This window comes from Chamaea fasciata, unplaced genomic scaffold (genome assembly GCF_029207755.1).
Source record: "Chamaea fasciata isolate MVZ Bird 193981 ecotype frontalis unplaced genomic scaffold, bChaFas1.0.hap1 SCAF_7, whole genome shotgun sequence".
NCBI lineage: Eukaryota > Metazoa > Chordata > Aves > Passeriformes > Sylviidae > Chamaea > Chamaea fasciata.
Window position 1 is genome coordinate 22,100,138 of NW_027094092.1, and position 21,904 is coordinate 22,122,041.

Sequence of the window (21,904 nt, forward strand, 5' to 3'; positions counted from 1 at the left end):
AGTAAATGTAGTGCTTCAGAGAGCACTAATCTCTTTCCTAGTTTGCTTTTTAAATTGTAACATGGATTTTTTCATCTTAAATATTTACAGAAATATTCTGCAGAATCTGGGTTACAGATTTTTTTACTCAGAGTAGTGTTTTAGGGCTGCTGGTTTGGCAACAAGTCTGTAGTTCTAAACCCCACAGCTTACGTTTGGAGTAAAGTACAGAGTAGCATAAGCATGAATATGTGCAAGTTTGTGCTTGTAATTTTTCCTCTATCCTGTTATTGAGTCTAGGAATATTTTAAAGGAAGTGTATATGCAGGAATCACTGTGTGTCTTCTGTTAAAAAGTACTGACCCTTAGAGTGAGATCTGTTGGCATTTGTTAACAACAGATAAGCAAGAGTTATTTTTGGTTCATCCTAAGATCGGTGCCTCCAGAAACTTGGTATTCCTTCAGTAATTAAATAAGGTAAATAATATTATTTAATATTTTCATAGCATGTTATTAAAACTGGTTTGTCTGTAGAGCCTTTTTGTTATTTAAGAAATCTGTAGCAGGAGTAAAATAGCACTTGCCCAAATTTGTGTATTGCCTTCAGCTGTGTCCTGACTCGGAAAGCTTCTAAAGGTTCCAATTAATTAATAAAATGCATTTGTTTTAATTGCTCTACCTCCTAGATGCAAACACATGCTCTTACAGTTGGTAATAAGCCATAAGGAGATTGCAAATTAAATTAGTTTCTGGAGAGTTTAAGGTGCTGCAGTTTCCTGAAGAAAAATAAGGTTGAAAAAAATCATATATTTTGGGCCAGAACTCTTGAACTACATGGTTTGGTTGAGCATGTTTCCCTCTGGGTTGGATGGGGACCTGCAGGATCATTGGTAGTTCTAGGGATTGAGAAAAATATGTTTATATCTCTTAACAGAGAGTCAGATAACTCAGCATTTTCATTTCCAAACCCCTGCTTTTCTTCTGTCATTTCTGCCTTACACAGAAACTGGGACAAGATGAAAACTTGTACAGGATCTTAGTTTTGGAACAACTCATCTGTGAAATTCAGAACACCTGTGTATAACAATCTCATGCTTATTTCAGCAACTTTACACTGTGCTAGAAATTAGCCTGGATTAACGATTGTAATAAATTGGCACGTACATGTTCTTTTATGTGAAAATCATAATAATTTACTTGTATAAATAATATTTGGTTTTTTGGAAGATTTGGGAAGCTATTAGTCTGGTAGGGCTCATGACTGCTGAAATTCTCTATCTGATCTAGTGTCTCTAATACTGATGTTAAAAAAGGCCGAATGCTTTTATTTGATTATTTAACTGCACTGTGGATTCCTTTGCATTAGAAAAAATGGAGTATAACAGTAATTTATTTTGTTCTATGGTCAAACTGCTTTTGACATTTTTTGGGAGGAAAACATGATGGAAATGTGAAAATACTTGATTCCTTCAAATATTTTCATTCTGTTTAATCATTTGCAAAATAATGCTGCTGCTTCTTTTTATTGGCTGTGAGTCCTTTTAAGGGGTGGAGTTGAGTTTGAAGCCTTCAGGCTTTATGGAAGGCTTTTATGGAAATACTCTTTGTACAATAAACATGCCTCCTAATTTAATTTCCACCTGACCTGTAGACTGCATGGAACAGATTGTGCATGGCAAGCCAAAATTGATTATTAAGCACTAGATATGTGCAATGTGAAAGTGAATTTTATTCTCTTTACAGGCAAGGTGGTTCTGGGAAGCATATTTTCGATCTATGAAAGCAATTGCTCTCGCTACCCTTCAGATTATCAATGATAGAATTTACCCATATGCTGCCATTTCTTATGAAGAATGGAATGATCCTCCAGCTGTGGTAAGTAAATGATTTACTCATAAAACAAATTCTGGTTTTGGGTTTTTTTTCTTGTATAAAAGGTATGTGCTATGAAACTTGGTAATAATTCTGTGTCTGAGTTTGTGTGTGTATGTGTTGTGCTGGTAACATGCACAGATGAATCTAATATATTTTATGACAACTGGCAAAATAACTAGCAGTTGGTTTTTTGTCTTGGCACTAAGACAAGAACTTCCAACTTTTGCTGTTGCACACATTAAATTGCTTCCTTGTTTATATATTTATTTATTTATTTTTCCTTTATACACATGCACACACACTCTTTTCTTTATTTCTGTTTAATTCAGGGAAAGTTTGGAGCCCTGTATATATTTAGACACAGTCTGTATGACTGCAGACAAAACGCTGAAGATCTCGAAAAAAATCTGCAGAGATCTTTCATATAATTCTGTTGAAATAGCTAATTATCCTTGTGCCTACAATTTTCTCCATGTTATTTCTTAACAATTTCACTTACACAGAAACTGATGATCAAAGTTTTACTATTCTTTTTTTTTTTTTGCCTGTTTTCAGTTTAATTTAAAGTTTCACTGGTTGAACTCACTTCTGTTAAGAGAAAACAGTGCAGTATTAATTAACCTCTTGCACCAAGCAGCTGGTTCTGATTTTTTACTATATAAAAGCCTGTAGATGATTTTCACTCATAATCAGTTAATTTTCTCTATGTCAAAATATAAAAAATAGTTTTGTTTTACTAATAAAACCAAACTTGTTAACTGTCTTGCTTTATGATAGTTAAGAGAAAGAAGGCTGGGTAGGAGTACTGGGTAGGAGTAAAGTGTATTTTACTTTAAACTATTCAGACTGCTGGAGTGTGAACACTTGCTGATGAAGTTAAAAGCTTATTGCTCTGCTTCAGAAGTTGTGTTTCCATTGCCTAGTCAAAGGCATTAATAATCTCCTGTTGTCATTTCTTGGAGAGGAAATGTGGCCCTGGTCAGTATTTAAGGAAGAAATTAATCTGTACAAGTGTGTACTCCACAAGAAGGGAATCGGAGTATCTTAACACCTTTACAATTATGGTAGCAGAACCAAACACATTTAAACACACTTAGTGAAATGAAGAAAATGCTTTACAGATTGCTCAGTCTTTAAAGGGAACCTAAAAACGTCTCCTGGATTTTCTCCTATACTTTTTAAAATAAATGCTCTAGTCAGAGTTTCAAAGTTGTCTGCTTGTTGGGCAGTAATAATCTGCTTGAGCGTGTGTCTCATCTAGCTCCTGCCTAATATCCACTCATAGCACTGTTACAATTTCTAGTCAGCCTGGATGAAACATTATAATTGGAAGGACTTACATAGGTACATCTGAGGTAGCAGAAAATGGCAACTATATCCTCTAACTTTGATAAGAAGGCAAAGTAACTAATGTCCTTTTTGTTTACAAGAAAATTGCTGTATTCTTCTCTAAATAAACTCTATGACTGAAGCTTTTAAAGAAAATGATTTTAGGTCAGTCTCAGGGATGGGATATAGTTAATTGTTAAAATAAGCACCTGAGAGTTAACATTATTCTCACAGTAAAAAGTGTGAGTAACTGTCATAAATTCTTATGTTACTGCCCAGAACTAACCTCCAGAGCTTGTCGTGTATTCTTGCCTTCAAACTCAGCCAATGCAGCAGCCAGTTCTTTTATCTCTGCTTGTTGTTCCATGTGGTGTTGTGGTCAGTAGGGATTAAGTGCAATGCTTTTGTTCCTGTTACCTGGTTTGGTTTCGATTGGAACACAAAGGTGCAAAAAGAGTATGTACAAACTGTAACCACATTACCAAGAGTTGCACAGGTGCAATCACTGTTTTAAGGACTCACTGAATTAGCCAGAAATTTCTTTAATCAGTACAAGGCTGTTCATAGAGCTCAGATCCCTGTGCTCTGAATAGTGAGGTTTTGAAAATGAGAGCATAGATTTGCCTATGGAATATCTATACAGGAAAATGCCAGGTTTAAGGGATTTGTGAATTTACTTGCTAGGACAAATTCACCTGTCTAACAGAAAGAAGAGCTTGCTGTGCAAGATCATTGTGTAGAGAAGGACACTTAGAAAGAACTCTTGGCCATGGTTGCTTACCTGTCTGCCTTCTTCTTGGTTTAAGGTGGGGCTTTTTTTGTGTGTGCTTATAGGGGTTAATTTTGCTTAGTAGGTCACTAGAATCCTGAGAAATAACAGGAAAAGTTTGGTAAAATGTTCTGGTTGCTCATTGTTGTGCTGCTTAGTTCTTACAACTGCTTCAGGTGTTAGACAAAGCAGTATAACCATTGTTTCTACTTTGACAATTAGAATGGCTCATAACTCACCAAGGTGCACACTATGTTTTGCATTTTGTTGAAGTATTGTAGCTTCATGTGTTTTCTTCCAGAATTAGATTAATCACCTGATTTCAGTCTTTTTCTATGTTTTTATGTAGTTATGTAGTTCTTCCATTTAGTATTTTGATTGTAGTATATTATAGATTCTATTTTGAGTTAGCAAACACTTAGCAGAGGGCAGCATGTAAGTATGCTAGATAAAAGAGATTTTTAGAGGTCTCGAATGTTCAATTAAGTTAGTTTGTAACAGCAGCACCCATGAGGAAAAAGCTGAGAAAGTTACATCTTTCACAAAAGGCTGCCCCAAATCTGATGTCAATTGCAAAGTAGGATTGACAAGCCTTCTCTTTGCTTGTCTTTGAGCTCAGATACTTCAAGAAAGGAATCAAGGCACACCTACAAGTATAATAATGATTACATTTTTTTTAGTGCAAATTTGCATTAATTTTTGTATCCCCCCCATGTGAGGGGATGGCTGTTACCTTGTACAGTCAGCATGAAAATGATACTTGCTTCAAATTAGTGAGGCATACTCATGGATCTGCGCATGGATAAGCTTTATTCCTGTTCCTGAGATAATTCTCAAGTCTCAACACAAAGAAACATCAGCCCATCTTGTGTTGAGTTTGTCATTTCCCAAACACCTTAAGCCACTATAGTAGGTACTGCTGCCCAAAGAAGCGTTGCTGCACTCTTCTACAGTTGGGTAACAGTTTCCTCTTTCATGTGCAACCTTTTTTTTTTATATATTTCTATTTCACTTATGGTAAATTAGCCTAAATAATGTTCCTTATATAAGACTTACCAGGCAAGAGAAAAAAGAAAGAGTGGGAGTATATGCAAGGGAGGGACTGGGTGGCTTGAAGGCTGCTTTTCTTGGCATTAGTTTGACTTATATTGGCTCAAAATATTAGTAAGACTGTTGTCGGAGTATCTTCACCAGAGTGTCGATCCAGCAGTGGTACAGGAGGGTGTTTTTCCAGGAGGGAGCAAAAGGTATGCAGAAGATAAATGAATATACAGTTAATTCCGTACTCAGTCCATTGCACAGGGGATGTGATCCAAGCAGTTTTATGTGTTTTTATGGGCTGACTGAAGTCTGTTGGCCTTTCTCAAGCAAAAAAAAAATGTTATAAAGTGGATTATTTTTCTACTTATTCACTGCCCTGCTGAGGAAATAGAAGACTAGTAGCATATAACATGCTAATATGTTATGGAATAATACTTTGAATAAAAATGCACTATGACATATTTCCTCCTTTCAATGAAGAGGAGCAAATGATACTTTTGGGGCCTGAAATTCACTGCTGGACTACTTGAACCCTTACTGTCTCAGGCAGTCTTTTGTTGCAGGCATGGGTGTTTAATGTATCTTGTATTTTTTGGGCCAACCATTATCCATTAGGCAGAGGCAATCAGTTACATCCAAGTAAGCCAGAAAATGACTGATTCTATGGTGTGCGTTTTGATCGTTACCAGTTTGGGCTGGATTAGAAATAATGACTTGGACTTGAGATGTGATCTGTTACCTTCAATTAAGTCCTTTGTTATGCTCTAATAGAGGTAAATTACTTCCTCACTTATACTTTGTTGTAGATTGCTTAAATTCTCCTCTTCGCCTTATACCTCACTAATATATATGAGTTTCTGAAAAATGAGTAAGACAGGCGTTTTTCAGAATTCTTCAGCTGCTTTTGTTGAAATTCTTTCAAGCCTGTTTATAATGTCGACCTATGAAACATTAGATGGTTTTTTTGTCAGGGGCTGCTTTTGAGCTCTGACCTTGGATGATACAGACCAGAGTTTAATAATCACTTGAGAATATCAGTATGCGAACAATAAACATACCAGATTTCATTTCTTCCAGTGAGGCAGAAAACAGCACCATCATTTGGTGTAAACTAAAATAGCAGAATTATCTTAGTGCCCAGAATGCCATTCATTTAGCAAAGCCTGAGTAAGATGTTCATTTACAGAACACTTTGTGGGTCCTCCAGTTGCTAGTCACTTGACACTTGTTAAAAAATTAAACTATTCCAAACATCTTTGACTAATATTTTATAGTCCTCAGCTAACAGATAATTCTACTGTTATAACTGTGCTTCCCTCCTAGTACCATTTGTCATCTCCAAAGCATTAAGCAAATATTAACATACACTTTTTTTATCTACCTGTAAATGAGAACAAGCTAACACTTTTCTGGGCAGTGCATATCTGGTATTTTTTCCATTGAACAATATTAGATTTCTATTTCTGCTGTATTTTCCAGCTACTTGTTTGATGGTTTCAATCAGCTGGATCAAATCTTCCTTTATTTATTGTGTTAAAAATATAGGTATTCTTTTTTATAATAAATTTCAGCTTATCTTTTTTTTTTTTTTTATGTTGGTATTATGGACTTATTGAATATTCCATGTATTCAGATGTAAAAATTGGTATTTTTGTGTCAGTGTGAATCATGAATTAACAATTTGTTTTTAAATTTACCTGCCCAGAGATTAGGATACTTTCGTTACACAGTGGACTATTCTACAGTAGATGGAAGTTCCTGTCTGTCTTGTGGCTAATTTTTTTTGTAAGGAGGGTTTATGATGTTCATTAAGACATGAAATGATGGCCACTGCAACTTCATTTGTAATTCTGTTGGGTGTAAGCACTTTGGTTGGCTCTGGACAAGTAGGGAGGGTTAATTCCTTTGGGTTTGCCCTGTGACCACTTGAGGATGGGAAGCATGATGAAATACTTTCTCAAAGTATTGAATCAAAACTTACCATAAATAATTGGAGAAAAATAGAATAAATCAAGGCTTTTTTTGGTCTGGTAATTCATAATTGAAACCATATTGAGGTTAGATTGATTTTAAGAACAACTTAGCTGAAAAAACCTTAACCACAGTGGCAGGGGATATATCTCTGTTTTTGCTTAGATGTATAGGACTGCTCAGCTACTAAGTTCAACACACTACTGTCCTTGCCTCTGTGCTTTTTAAAGACAATGAATTGTCGTTCAGACTGTGTGGTTTCACTAATATAATATGTAGTTTACAACAAGCAGGCTAGGTGTTGAAAATAAAATACACAGGTGGGAAAACTTACTGTCGTCTTCATGGGAGCAGTGAAATTTTGTTCCTCTTAAGTGCTGTTGCTGAGTTTTCCCACTGAATGATCACTGGGAAGTTCTTGATTCTTCTTTAATATGGAACATCTAACGCAGCCTTATTTTCTCAGAGACCATTCTGTGACGTTGTCTCAATGGTGAAAAACTAGTCAAGAAATTTTGGAATAGAACAGAGTCTTTGTTATCTCTGATGCTTTACCAGTATCTTTGAGGCTCCATAGAATTTAAATATTAAGGTTGTCCATTTCTCAGTCCAGTTGTGTTCATTGATGTTGTGAAGCTCCCTCCTGTCTCCTTTCTGTACCCAGCTAAGAAATCTCTGTTTTAAACTTCCCTGCTAAGTTGAACCTGAAGACTGCATCAAGTCCAGCCTGAAGCCTCCCACATCATGAGAATTCAGGTCCCTTGGTGCATTGTCCCTGTTGTATTTATTTTTTCCGAAGTAGAATCAGGTTGTTTTTAATGACAAAAGGAAGTCAATATTTGATTGAGCTATAGTAAAGGAAGGTGCCTTGTTTCTGAGGCATTATTGCATATGCACACTTGTAGAAAGCATGCACAGGACTGCTGCAGCAGTCTGAATTCTTATGTATATACATAACTATTCCTGATTTCTCTCTTCCAGCTTCAGGCTATTTCCAAGTTCTCACTGTCACTCACATTCCTATACTTTAGATTTTCATATGAACTGCAAAGAGCTGTCAGACAACTGAGACTGCGAGACTTAAGTGACATGAAATTACTCTTTGGAAACTAACATTTCAATTTGATCCTTTTTGCCCATAAAAATGATTCACAGCAACTAACCTATTAATCTTGGATTAATTATCCTGGCTCTTCTAATGATATTAACTGGGAGGGCGACAGTGAAGGGTTGTCTTATCCATGGCTGAGTGTCAGCACTTTGTCAAAGAAAGGTGATGGATGATCAATCTACTGTTGCTGTTTGCTCTCATCTCTGAGAGTGAAAGTTCCTGTGAATTTCCATCAAGAATGTTAATAAAGATGGGAATGGAGCAAATGTGCCTTCATCACTTGGTTGCTTGAACAGTGACTGGGAGAACCCATCCCTATATCATTAGCCATTTCATGCTTTGCTGCCATAATGGAGATTTAATTAGGTTGCTGTTGTATTAATTGCCTGTATGGTTTGCTTTTCCTAAGCAGAAATCTGGAAGACTTTAGCAAATTATGGAGGTTTGAATTTGCCTGATTTCCTGCAGAAAGTGGGGTCAATAGGTCTCAGACTGTAGACACACTCTTCAGGCAGGCAGCAGGGGGTTGGCTCTTAATGGCACTTGAGAGATGCTTAATTGCCTTTTTGAAATGTTTTTCTCAAATGAGAGCCATGGTTCTCCCATCCATTAGTGTGTGTCTACAGGCTTTTCCCTCCCTCCATCATCCTTTAGTAGGTGCAGAAGCAAAACCTCCTTAAAAGTTGCCTTATTTTTCCTAAGTTATGACCAGCAGGGGAGAATTTTCATGCCTTTCTGAAAGTAGAAAAAGTTGGGATTTAAGGAATGCACCTAAAATATAAGTTTATAAGAGAAATTCTTGACCAATTTAGGTACATATGCATGTGCTTGCACACATATACATGGTACATTTCCTTCTGTAAGTACCTAAAATAGTCTTAGATTATGGAAAAGGAATAATCCTTTCCAAAAGATACTATAGCAAGCAATTTGTTAGGAAGTGCTTTAGACAGAGAGAAAATGTTTCTAGAAAAACTTCAAATGGGAGCCATTAATCTAGGGAGCAGTTCTCACCTGTAAGTGATAAATAAAACATTGTCTGCAGATGGCTCTACCAGTTATTTCTTCTTGTAGGACAGAACCATAATATTTTCTTGGCACTCTGATTATGATGTTAAACCTCTGTTTCAAGTATTAATGAAAGGAGGTTTCTGAGAGTTGTGTTAAGAAGCTGCTTGACATTACCAGGGTCATTTGGATAATGGCAGTCTTGGGGTGGGGGTTGTGTGGAAACAAGCCTGTAGTAAAGCTTTAATGAGGTGGATTATGCTCTGGCAACATTTAGGTTGTGATTTGCTGTAGGAATTATTGAAGCTACAGGAAAATCAGAGGGCTATCCCCATCTGCCACTAGTCATCTTATACAAAGTATGTACAATAGCTTTAATTTTAGAAAATGTAATAATCTGAAAACAGATTTTTCTCTGCACATACCAGTTGCTGAAGTAATGGATGTTGATTTTCTGAATTACTAAGTGTGCTTTCACAGGTAGCCATGTCCCTTTCATAAACCAAAGTTCCATATTGTATCATTACTGTTTCTACATTATCCCATTATTCTTCTTGGGTAAAAACTAGAACTTGGTGTTTTCCATTAGTATCCTCACAAACAGTTTAAGATGAATGGTGCTTTTACCAGACCTGATAAAGTGTGTGTAGCTGAAGGCCAGTCTGTCTTTCCAGCTCTTTCAGGAAATCTACTAAAACATATTACTCCTACTGACAGGTCCTTGCCTGGAACATACTCTTAGACCATCCTGGACAAAAGAGTGTGCCAATGCTGTGCTTAACTTTTCCGCCTCACATATTTATCCCCTCTTCAGTTTTGATTTGTTCATAGAAGGAAATCATATTCATATCATTTTTTTTTTCTCCTTTACCAAAATGGTCAAAATGTTATGATGTCTTTCAGTAAATAGATTCTTTATTCTCCTCATCCTTGAAGTCTTGAATAGTTAGAGGTGTCTAACCATTAAACATGAGCAAGGTGAAAGTTGGGAGTATAAAATTAACAAAAGACTAAATAGGGAAACAGAAAATTTCAAAGTTTACTTCCTACAAATATGACCTTTGTAATTCTGAGTCTGTAAAACTTGCTTTACTCCTGATACAAGCAGGCTTATGGTATGAGTTTAGCTGGAGAATTTCACAGTCTTTCTGTAAACTGCTGGCAGTTGCTAATCTCTTACAAGTATTCATCGTTTTTACAGGCCAGGATTCAAAACTTCCTTGCAAAACAGCATCACTCAGTTTCTGTTTTCCCAACTCCCCTTTTCACCTTGTCCCAAAGGGTTTGGTTTTTCCCTTTGCTTCTCTGTCTGACCCCTGCTTGGAATGTCAGTTGGAATGGAAAATTTGAGACTGAAATGCTGGTGTTTTCATTCTCATCAAATGGTCCCTTCACTGCTTCCTCCCCCATGTTGTTAGCTCCAAAGAGGATTGGCACATTCAGTGGGAATTTAGTTGTCTGTCTTGTCTTTTGCTGTCTGGGCTGGCTTCCCTATGCTGTGTATTGAAGTAAGACCTTTAAAGTCCTAAAAGGGATGCTCTAGTTAAAATTCACAAGGAGCAGATAACTCTGAAGTTCATCTTTGAATCTCATGTCTTTTCATTTTTTTTTTAATGTAATAGATGGGTTTTTTTCTACCATTGAACAAACTTTGTGGAAGCTAGTACATTGCTCCTCTTTGTATCTGCTTTTTCTCTTTTTGCTTGGGTGCACATTTTATGCCAAGTTTATGGGTTTTTTCCTTTGGTTTGGTTGTTGTTAACACTTTTTCACTCTGAAATTGTAGTGCTGATTAAGTTTCTCTTTGTTTATTGAGTCCTGACTATAAATATAAATGTCTTGAAATTATGATTAGTAAAGGAGAACTGAGCCATCCTAGCTGGGATCAATTTACCTTGGTTTTCCTTCTTCACAAATCTATCTACCTCTTCCACTTTTGTTTTTACCTTTACCTCTATTTGGTTGCAACATTACAGCTAGACAAAAATGAAAATTGAAATAAGAAAGAGATTGAAATAAAGATTTTGAGAAATTGCTGAAGTCAGAATTGGAGAGTCAACCTTTCTGATCTGAGCAAATTACAAATCTGAAGGTTAGGGCCTGCCTACATGAATTACTCCCTACTATGATAATTTACTTTAATTAAATTGTTTTGCTGTTTTGTTGTTTTCCTTCACAGAAATGGAGCAGTGTGAGCAACCCACTCTTCCTTCCACTGATCCCACCTCAGTCCCAAGGTTTTACAGCCGTAGTTCTGACCTATGACCGAGTGGAGAGCCTTTTCCGAGTTATCACCGAGGTGTCTAAAGTGCCTAGTCTATCCAAATTGTTGGTAGTCTGGAACAACCAGAATAAGAATCCACCAGAAGGTAAAAAATCCATGGGAGGGGTGGTGGAGGAAGGTGAAACTGGGCATCACATGTCTATTGACACCTGTTACAGAATGACCTTTCTTCTGCATCGTTTATATTAAAGAAGTATTTCATGGCTCTTTCAAAACAATCTGTTCGGATTTTTTGTGACGAAGTGTTTGAAAGTAAAATAAGAGAAACCAAAGTAGACAACAAGAAAAACAGCATACCAGTGGTTGTGCTGCTAAATTCTGAATCAAAAGTTATAAATACAATATTACAGAAACATTTCTGTCCTTAACATTTTGGAGGGAGTAGTAAGGAGAGGCCTATTTTTGATCTGTTAATACTTGCTTTAATTTCTCTGTAGGCAGAATTTCACCACAGTGTATATACTGCTGCTACTGGACTGTTTCTAGAGCAAACGTGGTTCAGCAAAGTAGTTTGAATGCTTAGAGCTATAAAATAAGTGAATATTTTGATTGATTGATGAAATAAAAATTTGGGACATTTCAGGCATCCAAAATGGAGTTTCCATACCACTAGAATATCTTGTGAAAATGCTAATGCTTGCCCAGTAAGACAATACCTAAGTACCTGTTTTAAAATATTTGTTTGCAGCACATGTGGTATACTGTGCTGCGCTTTGTAGTATGTGAGTTGAGTCTGGTGTCATCTTCATGGTTTTTAAATTGTTTTTTATTCTGTGGTTATTTTAAAATGAAGATTCATTCACAGGCATTTTCCCAAGTTATTTATATGTGTAGATTTTTGGAACAAGGTTTGTTTTCAAAGGTATAATAATTACTCCAGTGTGAATTCAGTGCTGTAAATATCTCAATTATTTAATTTTCAGTAGCGGTGGTGTACTTTGCCAACCTGGCATACTGCTGCACTGTATCCCCTTGTGCCAGGACCTCAGTCTCAGGCTGCCCAATCCTCACGGCTTGCTGCCTACGTTTTCAAACCCAAGATCCTTATCCCATGGTTTTTTGACTCCTTCCATGCAATGACGTTGTACACTTCATGGGCTGCTCTGTGTCCAACCAACTCCCTTCTTTCCCATCCCCAGGCTGCCTGCCTCACGAGAACAGGCTGCTCCTAATCTTTTCCCAGGTTCTCAGCTGGAAACACAGGTCCTGACATCAGTGAATTCCATTATGAAATTACCAGGGAATAAATGGGAGGTCTTGCCCCATGTAAGGAAAGCCAGCTAGGCTTGGCCTTTGGTAATGCTCCCCAGTGCTAGACAGACTCTCCAACGCTGCTCATTTTATTTCTGTTCCCTAGAGTAACTTTCTTCAAGGTCTGAACGCCAGTCCTAAAATCCTGAACATTGTGCTAGGCAATTAAAGCCTTCTTTTCTCATTCTGGATTAAATACTGTAGCTATAGCAGCTGTATATGAACCTGGTTCTTTTGTGCTGTATGTATGGATCTGTCATTCTCATCTGAAAATGTGGTGATATTGTGGGACAAGAAATGTTGCCTTCTAGGAATATGCATTTAAAAAAAAAAATGCTGTTTTGTGGATTCTTCTGTAGTGAATGAAATGTGTTGTTAGGACTCCTCACTTTATAATTCACTTTCCAGAGGCTTCAACTGCTTTGTGTTCTACTCTTCAAGGTTATTTATTCTGCATAGCAGCAAGATGCAACATAGAAATTAATCCCTGACCACTTGTCTCAATTTACCATCTCCTAAGAGCTTCTCAGAGCCAAGCTATTGCTACCATTCACTTGGCTCATTTGCCATTTTGGCAACTTGCTGCACTTTAAAGCAGAGTTGCTTTATTGTTTACTTTAAAAAGTGTTCTTTATTACTTCTGGGCTAAATACCTCAAGTTCAGTCATATTTTAAATGTATTGCAGCCCTTTAGAGTAAAAATCGTTGTGTATAAATTGATGACAACTGGAATTTTTGCAGTAAGCAGTTCTTTTCTAAAAGCAAGAAGACTTAGTGATATATACAGTTATGTGATCACTGAGTGTGGGTGGATTCAACCCAAATGAATTGTTTCCACATATCCTTCAAGTGAATCTGAGATACAGGAGAGTTGAAGCAAATAGATAATTACAATGACGTTTTCTTTTCAATCATTGTATGAATCTTGAAAATCAAAGTATGTTCAATTTTCTTCTGCCTCTGCTACTGTTAGTTAAACTAGTTAAAAAAAAAAAAAAACCAAACTAGTAAAAAGAAAAAAAACAACCCAACTTATGGATCTTAAAATTGTGGACTTGAGAGCACAGTTGAGAGCATAAGAAGTTTTGTCCTTGCATTGGCCTAAGCATTGCATTGAAGTGAATAACTATTTGTTTTTAGTGTCTCTTGTCCCTTTATTGCTGTCACAACCATTGTAATCTCTTGGCCTATGGCTAGAGAGAGGTCAGTTTGATTAAATGAACTTCTTTTATTCCAGATCCATGCAGGGCATTCCACTTGGCTCTTCAGCCAGTCTCTCGTTCAGTCTGTCTATTAGTGATCCTAATCCTCGGACTTCAAAGCTACTGCTGTTTATAGCCTGTTAAAGCCAGGAAGTTTCTGATGGATTAGAACAAGGAATGAGTTTGAAGTTTGTAATGTGCACCACTGTCACTGATAAAGTCTAGTTTATTACCCTACAGTAGTATCTGCACTTTTATGGCTATTCATTTTTAATTGGTTGTAGTAAAGCAGAGGCACTTAACCTTCTAGACCATCAAGTGCTGTATTTCTTGGTCCTTTCCACGTAAGGGACATGTTTCAGCACAGAAGCAGATCTTGGCTTTAGTCATTGCAGCCCTTCATGTCTTCGTTTTGTTTTGCATGGGTAAGTGGGAGGGCTGGGAGAAGAACATCCAAATTGCCTTCCTTAGTAAGTATGTGTGCTAAATTGAGAATTGGGTTTAGGTTTCCTGGGATGCAGCTGGCAAAGTGCCACGCAAGAGACATGTGGCCTTGCATTTCTTTCCTCTGTCAACACCAGAAAATTATGATAATTGAAAATATCATTCTTATCAAAACAATATGCTATGCATTTGCATTAATCCCTTTATGTAATGATACTCACAACTTACGAGGAAAACCAAATGAAAATTGAATACTCTAAAAATTGTACAACATTTGAGATCATTAAGAATTTAATGGAGTCACAGGTGGTCACTGCCATTAGTAGTGCTGAGCACCCCAGCTAAGAGGCTGTAGCTGATCTCGCTGCTGTGCAGTGGTAACAGGTGTGGGAGTGTGCAAGGTGTCTGGAAAAAAACTTCTTTCAAACCTAGACCTCTCAGGGCAGATGCAGCTCTGATGCGACAGAATTTTTTTGTTATTCTGGCTGATAAAAAAAGGTAAGCGGGTTAGACGGCAGTGGATTAACACTTGACTGGAAAGTTTTCTACCAAATAGCATACAAAAATATAAAATTGGAGAACTAAATGTATGTGAGCTAGAAATCAATAGTAATTTTAAGATTGTTTTTTCTTTAGTCTTAAGAGTTTGTAAGGATCATTTTTTTAACTTAATGTCTGAGAGCTATCTGTGGAAGTCTGAACTCATGGTTCTGTGTTTTCTTTAGAGTCAGTGAAAAGAAACAAGATGAAGCTATGAGAAACACAGATGCCTTGTGCAAAGACAACAAAGTTTGAAGTTTACAGTGTTTTTGATGGTAAAAATATTAAATCTTATGTGAAATAGCAGAAAGAAAGTATCACATACAATGATGATTCTAATCTGGAACCTTAAAACATTATAGAATTAGCTTGTTATCTTAAGTACTTGATGAATTTAGGGATGGGATCTCTGCTGTGTGTCTTTGGCTGAGTTTTGCATATTTTCTCTGCCATGCATTGTCTGCAAGAAGCCCATCAATGCAGCAGTAATATCAGTAGGCCCATAACTGTGTGTATAATACTAATAGAAACAGTAAAAGCCTTGATATATTACAGGAAAAAAAAGTCTATTTTTCCCTCACTCACTCTGGATCAATTAAAAAAAAGCATTGTGGTTCAAGTGCCTGGTGCTGGAAATATTTGTGTAGAAATCATGATTTTCTCCATTGTGCAATTTTTTTCCCCTTTTTTTTTTGTTTTTCTAAATTGCTAGTCCTGAAATTCAAGAAAATAGTCTGTGTTAGAAATTTCCACCAACATTTGTATCAGACAAGTGAAGAAAGTACTTTGTCTAGCACATAAATCATATTACAATGTATAAATTCTTTACTGTTAGTAAATATGCAACAAGCTACAAATCATGTGGGGTAAGTTGATTCCTTTTTAGGTTCAGTTTTATAAAAATGAAAAGTGTATTTTAAAGAGTGTGTATTTTCTGTTTAGTTGTGGATGCTGGAGCTAAGTTGCTGATAAACTTCTTATGGTATTACTGAAATAATAATCTTTGTATTTCTATTTGATGCTGTTAATGGACAACATTGATATAAACGGGTATAAAGAAAGTGAGTGTACTTTGGATTGCTGTGTCTTAAAGTGTTATCTTAAAAAATTAATAACAACATCTTCAGCAACAGGTTTGGATTTTTTTTGCATACTGTGCCTTTGGTAGTCAACACTGGTAGGAATGTTTTTTTTAACTTCTAAGTTTTCAATTAAATTGGCTTCTTGATGGACTCAATGTCATTTTCCTTGATTAGCTAGAGAACTAATTCATGGTGATTTTATTATTCCATAAGGCATATTATAAACATTTTGTAATATTACTTCCTAGGGAAATCTAAAAAGTTAGCCTATCAAATCCATCTTAACAAACTGGGCCCTAGTGTCCTAGAACCAAATATTGTTTTGTTATATTCAAGAGGAATTTTGTGCATTTCTGTAGAACAATATAAACACTGTAATGTGGGTAGAAAGTGCCTGTTTTGAACTCTGAACAGACTTTTTCACTCAGTCATAATGGAAGGAATTCTGAAAAACGTAGAAGTAACATGGTTGATGTTGTTTCTGACAGTTTTTTGAAACTTCAGACTCCAGCTGAATTCTGCCATTCAGTATTAGAGACTCCAAAAGTATTGATTAGATTTCATTAGCAATGTTCAGTTAGTTGCATTCATGGAAACCACTATAGACCAGCTAGGATAAGCATCAGATGAGAGCTTGTACAAAAGTTCAGGTACAAAAATTGAGTATGCTGAATGGGATTCTGTGCAACTGCAGGTACAAACAGAGCAGGTTTAGAGATGTTTTCTGCCAGTTTTTAAATCAGTCTTTGTCTACCTTGCACTACTTCTGGAAAGATTTTTCCTTTTTGTATTTCCAAATGGGCTTCATAGAAGTTATGGGAAGCCAAGAGCATTATATGAATTAATATTCTGGACCCAGGTTATCACTAGTCATGAGATATTCTTAGCTGTTGTTAATGAGGCAGTAAAGCAGAAAAAGAATGATTGTACAAATGTCTTTGTATGAGTCATCAAAATTCTAGCTAATAAGTGGATTTTAAAAAATTTTTCATATTGGTTTTAATACTGACAGGCATTCAGTTTTTGCTGTCAGGAGTGTATGCTGTATTTCCAGCTCCTCATTATCCTTACCTGCTGCTTCCAATTGCAAATGCAGCAAACTATCTGCATTCAAGTATCACGTGCTATTTTTTGAACTTGATACTACTTAGAAGTCATGTCCCAAGAATATTGGTTAGCTCTGTACAGTCACTGTACTGATTCTCATTTTCGGTAGGTTGAGTGTTGAAACTGGAATGGATGATTAATGTGTAGAGCAAGTAATTTCCTTTTAAATATGCTTCTGTCTGCTGACAAGATCAACAATAATGTGTGTGCTTCAAAAGGACTTCTTCAGCTGTTATTAACTTCCCAGTTTCTCAGAAGCAAGGATGCAGAGAATGGTGCTATTTAACAACATGATGGTGTGTCCTAGTTCCAGCTGAGATGGAGTTAATTTCTGCAGTCTGTAACACCTCACTATTCTGTACTACTTCACTCATTTTGGGGGAAAGGGAGTCTCTTCCAAGGAGAAGGGCTTCCTTCTGGCTGAGAAGACTTGGTGGAAGGAGCTGTCTGGTATTGTCTATTGTTGGGTTTTTTTCCATGAGAATAGTTTCTTTTCTTGTACCCTGTTGTTAGTACTGTTGCCACTACTGTTCATTTTTTCTCTTTGCTGTTTCCAGTAAATTGTTTTTACCTCAACTTGTGATCTTTGTCTCCAATTCTTCTTCCCTCCATCCTCCTGCAGCAGGGAGGGGGAAGAGAAAGAGTGAGAGAGAGCAAGAGAGGCGTGTGGTTTGGAGAGTCTTGGTGGGGGCACTGAATTGGGGAGTACCATTCCCAAACCATGACACAGTGCCATTCTCTTTGAAAAAAATTAATATATTCCATGGAAATATTGCACTCTATTATTTTTGATGATCCCCTTTTGTGTATGATGTAACAGTTCAGCCCTGAGAAACGGGTGGATTTCAGACTAAGAAATCATTTTTATATATAAACAGTGTGCAAGGTCATGTTAGTTATGTTTTCATTACAAATATCAGATCACAAGCCTAGGGAGGTGTTGAGAGTGAGAGAGGGGAGAGGGTATTCCTTTAGATTATAATGAAGTTGCCTCTTTCTCATGACTGCTGCACTCCCTTCTCTTATTTACATGTTCCAAGTGATTCACTGGCAGTTGTAGCTGAGAAATGCATAATTAGAGGACAGGATTTTTTGCTGCACTTTTATATGAGTGTTTTAACTGGGAATCTAACTACGGCACCTTTTTATCCTACAGTTTAAATCATCTTGAAATCATGCTTGAAAATTTTGCTGTGAGATGTGGACTTGCAGGACTTGATGGTGCAATTGTGGGCTGGCCAGAAACGCAGCCATGTATGTGGTTGTTAGGGTCTGTAAGCCCATTAGAAGAGGGAGCTGCATTGGGCAAAGTTGGGAAACTACTGATTTTGTCTTTAGAGGACCACACACTGTTTTCTATGGGCTTCTCCAGCAATCAGTGCATCAGTAGTCCTAAATATCGCATAATGCCAATCGTGACCTGAGTCATTACCGGAGAGCAAGTATAAGTGTTATTCACTCTTCTCTCATGATTATTTCAGTGTGACACACAATAGGAGGTGCCTGTCATTCTCTTCAGAATCCTTACATACATAGACTTATATTCACTTCAGAGGACTTTATTTCCATAATTTGCTTCTATTTTCTGCTGACTCACAGAGTCCTCACTGATCTTTTCAAAGGTAAGAGTAGTCTCCAGTCCAAACATGCGTTTTTGCTTTTGTATGCCTAAAGGATCTTGTGCTATGATGTAAGATTCTTAAGCTTCTTTTGTGTTTGTTGTATTCTGTTGTTAAAGGTCTGTCTTAATGTAAGAATAAAGTCTGTGCTTTTACCTTGGTCATAACTAAGTCTAGTAATGGAGAATTTCCTCCATATATGTCTTGCTAGTGCTGAGGTTTCTCAGAACTTTCCAGGCAGTATCTGAAAATTCAAAGTCTGGTATTACAGAAGGGGCACACCCTGTTTCTGATTGCTCTTTAAGTACAAATACTTTTCTTTTGTGGTCCTTGAAAATGGATATAGGCAATTTTAACCTTCTGGATGGATTCTAAAACTTTGACTTCTGAAGTGACTGTTGTCTTTTTTTATATATGTATTTCTTTTGGAGTTGCTGTGGCAGAGCTAATTTTTAATACTTGGATCTCTCACTGGAGCCTGCTGTCCTTTATGATAGTCAATTTTGCCCAGGTTGCCAGTTGTTACCCAGATGTCATTGTGTCATAACATCTCCCACGTGCTTCCATCTCTGTAGGGGCAGCAACCTCCAGTATCAAGTCACCCTCTAAGCAGCAAGTAGCCTTGAGCATTTTGCATGCTGCAGAGTAACTGGTACCCTAACATCTTACTCAAAGTTTCTCCAAAATGCTTATATTTTCTTTTCATTAGTCCAAGGCTAAATTCAGAAACTTTATATTATGTTTCTCAAAGCACAAATATTTGACAGTAACATACCCGTTGTTGAGAACTGGTCATTTTGAGAGACTTTCCAAGACCTTAGTAAATCATGTGGATTTAAGAGGATTTGCTGACATCTGAGATGCGTGCTGATTATAATTAGATTACATCTTCATTTTTCATACACTTTTCATTACTTTTTCTTCTATAGCAATTTTTATGCAAGTGGCATGTCTGTTGGTTGGCTGTCAAATAGTTGATTTTTCAGAAGAGCTGGAAGTTTAATGCTTACATGCATGCTTGTTTTTCTGAGTTATTATTTTTCGATCCTAGTGATTTTTCAGTTTCAATTTCTGTTTCAATATATTCCTGCACTTTGTTGCAATTTGCTTGTCATTTTTTAAACATGTAGTAGACACGAAAAGAAGAAAAGACTGACTAAAAGAATGTTTAACATGTTGCAGATGCAGACTTTGATGCTACATATAAATACAAATTTACAAATGCACACATAGGAAGGGCAATTTTGATTGCAACTGAAACACTTGTAACAGTATTTCTGGGATCTGTCAGGCTGTTTAAAATTATTTTATACTAATCCTGGGGTTACATTTGGATAATTATGGGCAATTATCCAAAAGTCTTTAAGAAGCTTGTAAACATTACACAGTCTGTATTCTTTATGAGGCAATGACATCTGTCTTTGTGAGGTACCTCTAACTGTCTGTTACCATTTATAAAATGGTACTTGCACGTTGTATGGTAAACCAGTAAGAAAGCAGTGAGTGAAATCAAGAGGACTAATTTGCAATAAACACTTCCAATCATTCAATGTCACTGCCTGCTGAGGTTACAATGCCTAGTAAGCTGAAAATTTTGGAATTTCAGTGGTCTCCTACTGGAATCATCATTTTAGATTGTGATTCATGCAGGGCTTTTAAAGACCTTACAATGCTGAGAATAAAATGAGCTTATAACACTATAATTATGAATTATAATTATGGGATAAATAATATAATTAAATATTATTAATAAAAAATTATTTATAGTAATTATAAATATAATTATGGAATCAATGCTCCATTTTTGTAGTAGCCCCAAAGAGCTTGCTGTATCCCCTCAGCTGGTGGCTGACCGTGACTTCCATTAGAATCCATCGGTAATGGGATTGAATCCTTCCAGCTGACTACTGGTCAATATCACAAGCCATTCGCATGTGCTAGGGCTAGTGCCTTATGCCTTCTAGTAGAAGGACAAGAGGTGAGTAAAACAGGACAAGAGCATGCGTACGTGTCAAATAAAGGCCATGCTCTACGAGACCGCACAGATAAAAGTAGATTTTACAGACATGTTTTCAACATTACCAGAAAAACCTTGGGATAGGAAACTGAATACTGAATACAAATTTTGCCAGTAAATATCACTCCGTGTTTCTTCTTTTTTTTCTTTTTTCCCCTTTGGTCACTCATGCATGCCAATCCTTCTTTCTAATATCCAGCTCCAAGAAAAATTGACTGTTGAAGACTTGCTGTGGTTTGGAAATATTGCTTTGTTTTCCTGAGGGAAATAGTGTTCGGACCCTGGTGTCTTTTAGCAGTGTGCAGATTTGTGGGTTTTTTGAGTGTTTTGTGAGCTGTTAAATCTGAGAGACCCAGTGGCTATGAGGATGTGAACGCTTCTTCCCGATAGCAAATTTTACTTGTACATGTGGGAATGAAGCAGCTTCTCTTCTTCTCTGGTTCTGTCTTCCTAGTGCAACAGACTGACAGTGGAGAGTGCAAAACTGTTTTGGAGGCAGACCTGATTCAAGATTATAATGGAACTGGAAGTGTATGCACAGAACTGTATCCCATTATTTTTGGTGTTTGTCAGCCAGTATTCTTCAGATCCTTCTTCTGAGGACAATTCCAGAATATAATCATATGTTGTTGTTTAAAATCTTAAACTATTTCTAAGGTTAAGACTTCTCTTATTTTTGTCCTTACAGTGGCTTTTTTCATTGACACCTATTTTAACTTCCACTTTTCATTCTCAAAACACAGAAACAAGGATCATATTTCCTTATGCTCTTTTCTGAATTTCTGTATCTGCTCCCCATATCCTAGTAGTTTTATTCAAACTTCCTATTCTTATCCTGGTGACAGTCAACAGTCTTACTGTTCATGGTGTTTGAGGCAGATGGTGCAGTAAGACCGTCTGGGTTGACCTGTGAGCCATGAGTCACCACATTGCCTTTCTTTCCAGCCCAGTGACTTCTAACTTGACTGCATTTTCTATAATAATACCCAGTCTTGTTGAATGACAAGATGTACAGAACCAACTGTTGTTCTTTTTAACTTTTGCCCGCGGTTAACCACTGTTACTATTAAAAATGTCTGCCTTATTTATACTTTGAATTTGCCTGGCTTTAGATTCCAGTCATTATTTTTTGTTATGTCTTTTTCCAGTTTGTTGAAGATACATGTCATTTTCCTTCTTGTGTAGGTGCTTGTACATGTTAATCATATCTACTTTTTGTTCCTTCTTTTAGTAAACTAAACAGATTGATCTCCATGTTCTGCCAAAAGGCATTTT

The 21,904-nt window shown here is 36.7% G+C and overlaps 1 protein-coding gene across 2 annotated transcripts in view; it reads left to right on the forward strand.

Moving 5' to 3' along the window:
• The window catches only part of EXT2 (exostosin glycosyltransferase 2), a 79,117-nt gene that overhangs the window by 38,998 nt on the left and 18,215 nt on the right, over positions 1-21,904 (forward strand). For both annotated transcript variants that reach the window (XM_066187890.1, XM_066187889.1), the window contains 2 exons: positions 1,723-1,854; positions 11,263-11,452. In XM_066187890.1, coding sequence (XP_066043987.1) covers positions 1,723-1,854; positions 11,263-11,452 — 322 coding nt within the window. The remainder of the gene's footprint in view (positions 1-1,722; positions 1,855-11,262; positions 11,453-21,904) is intronic.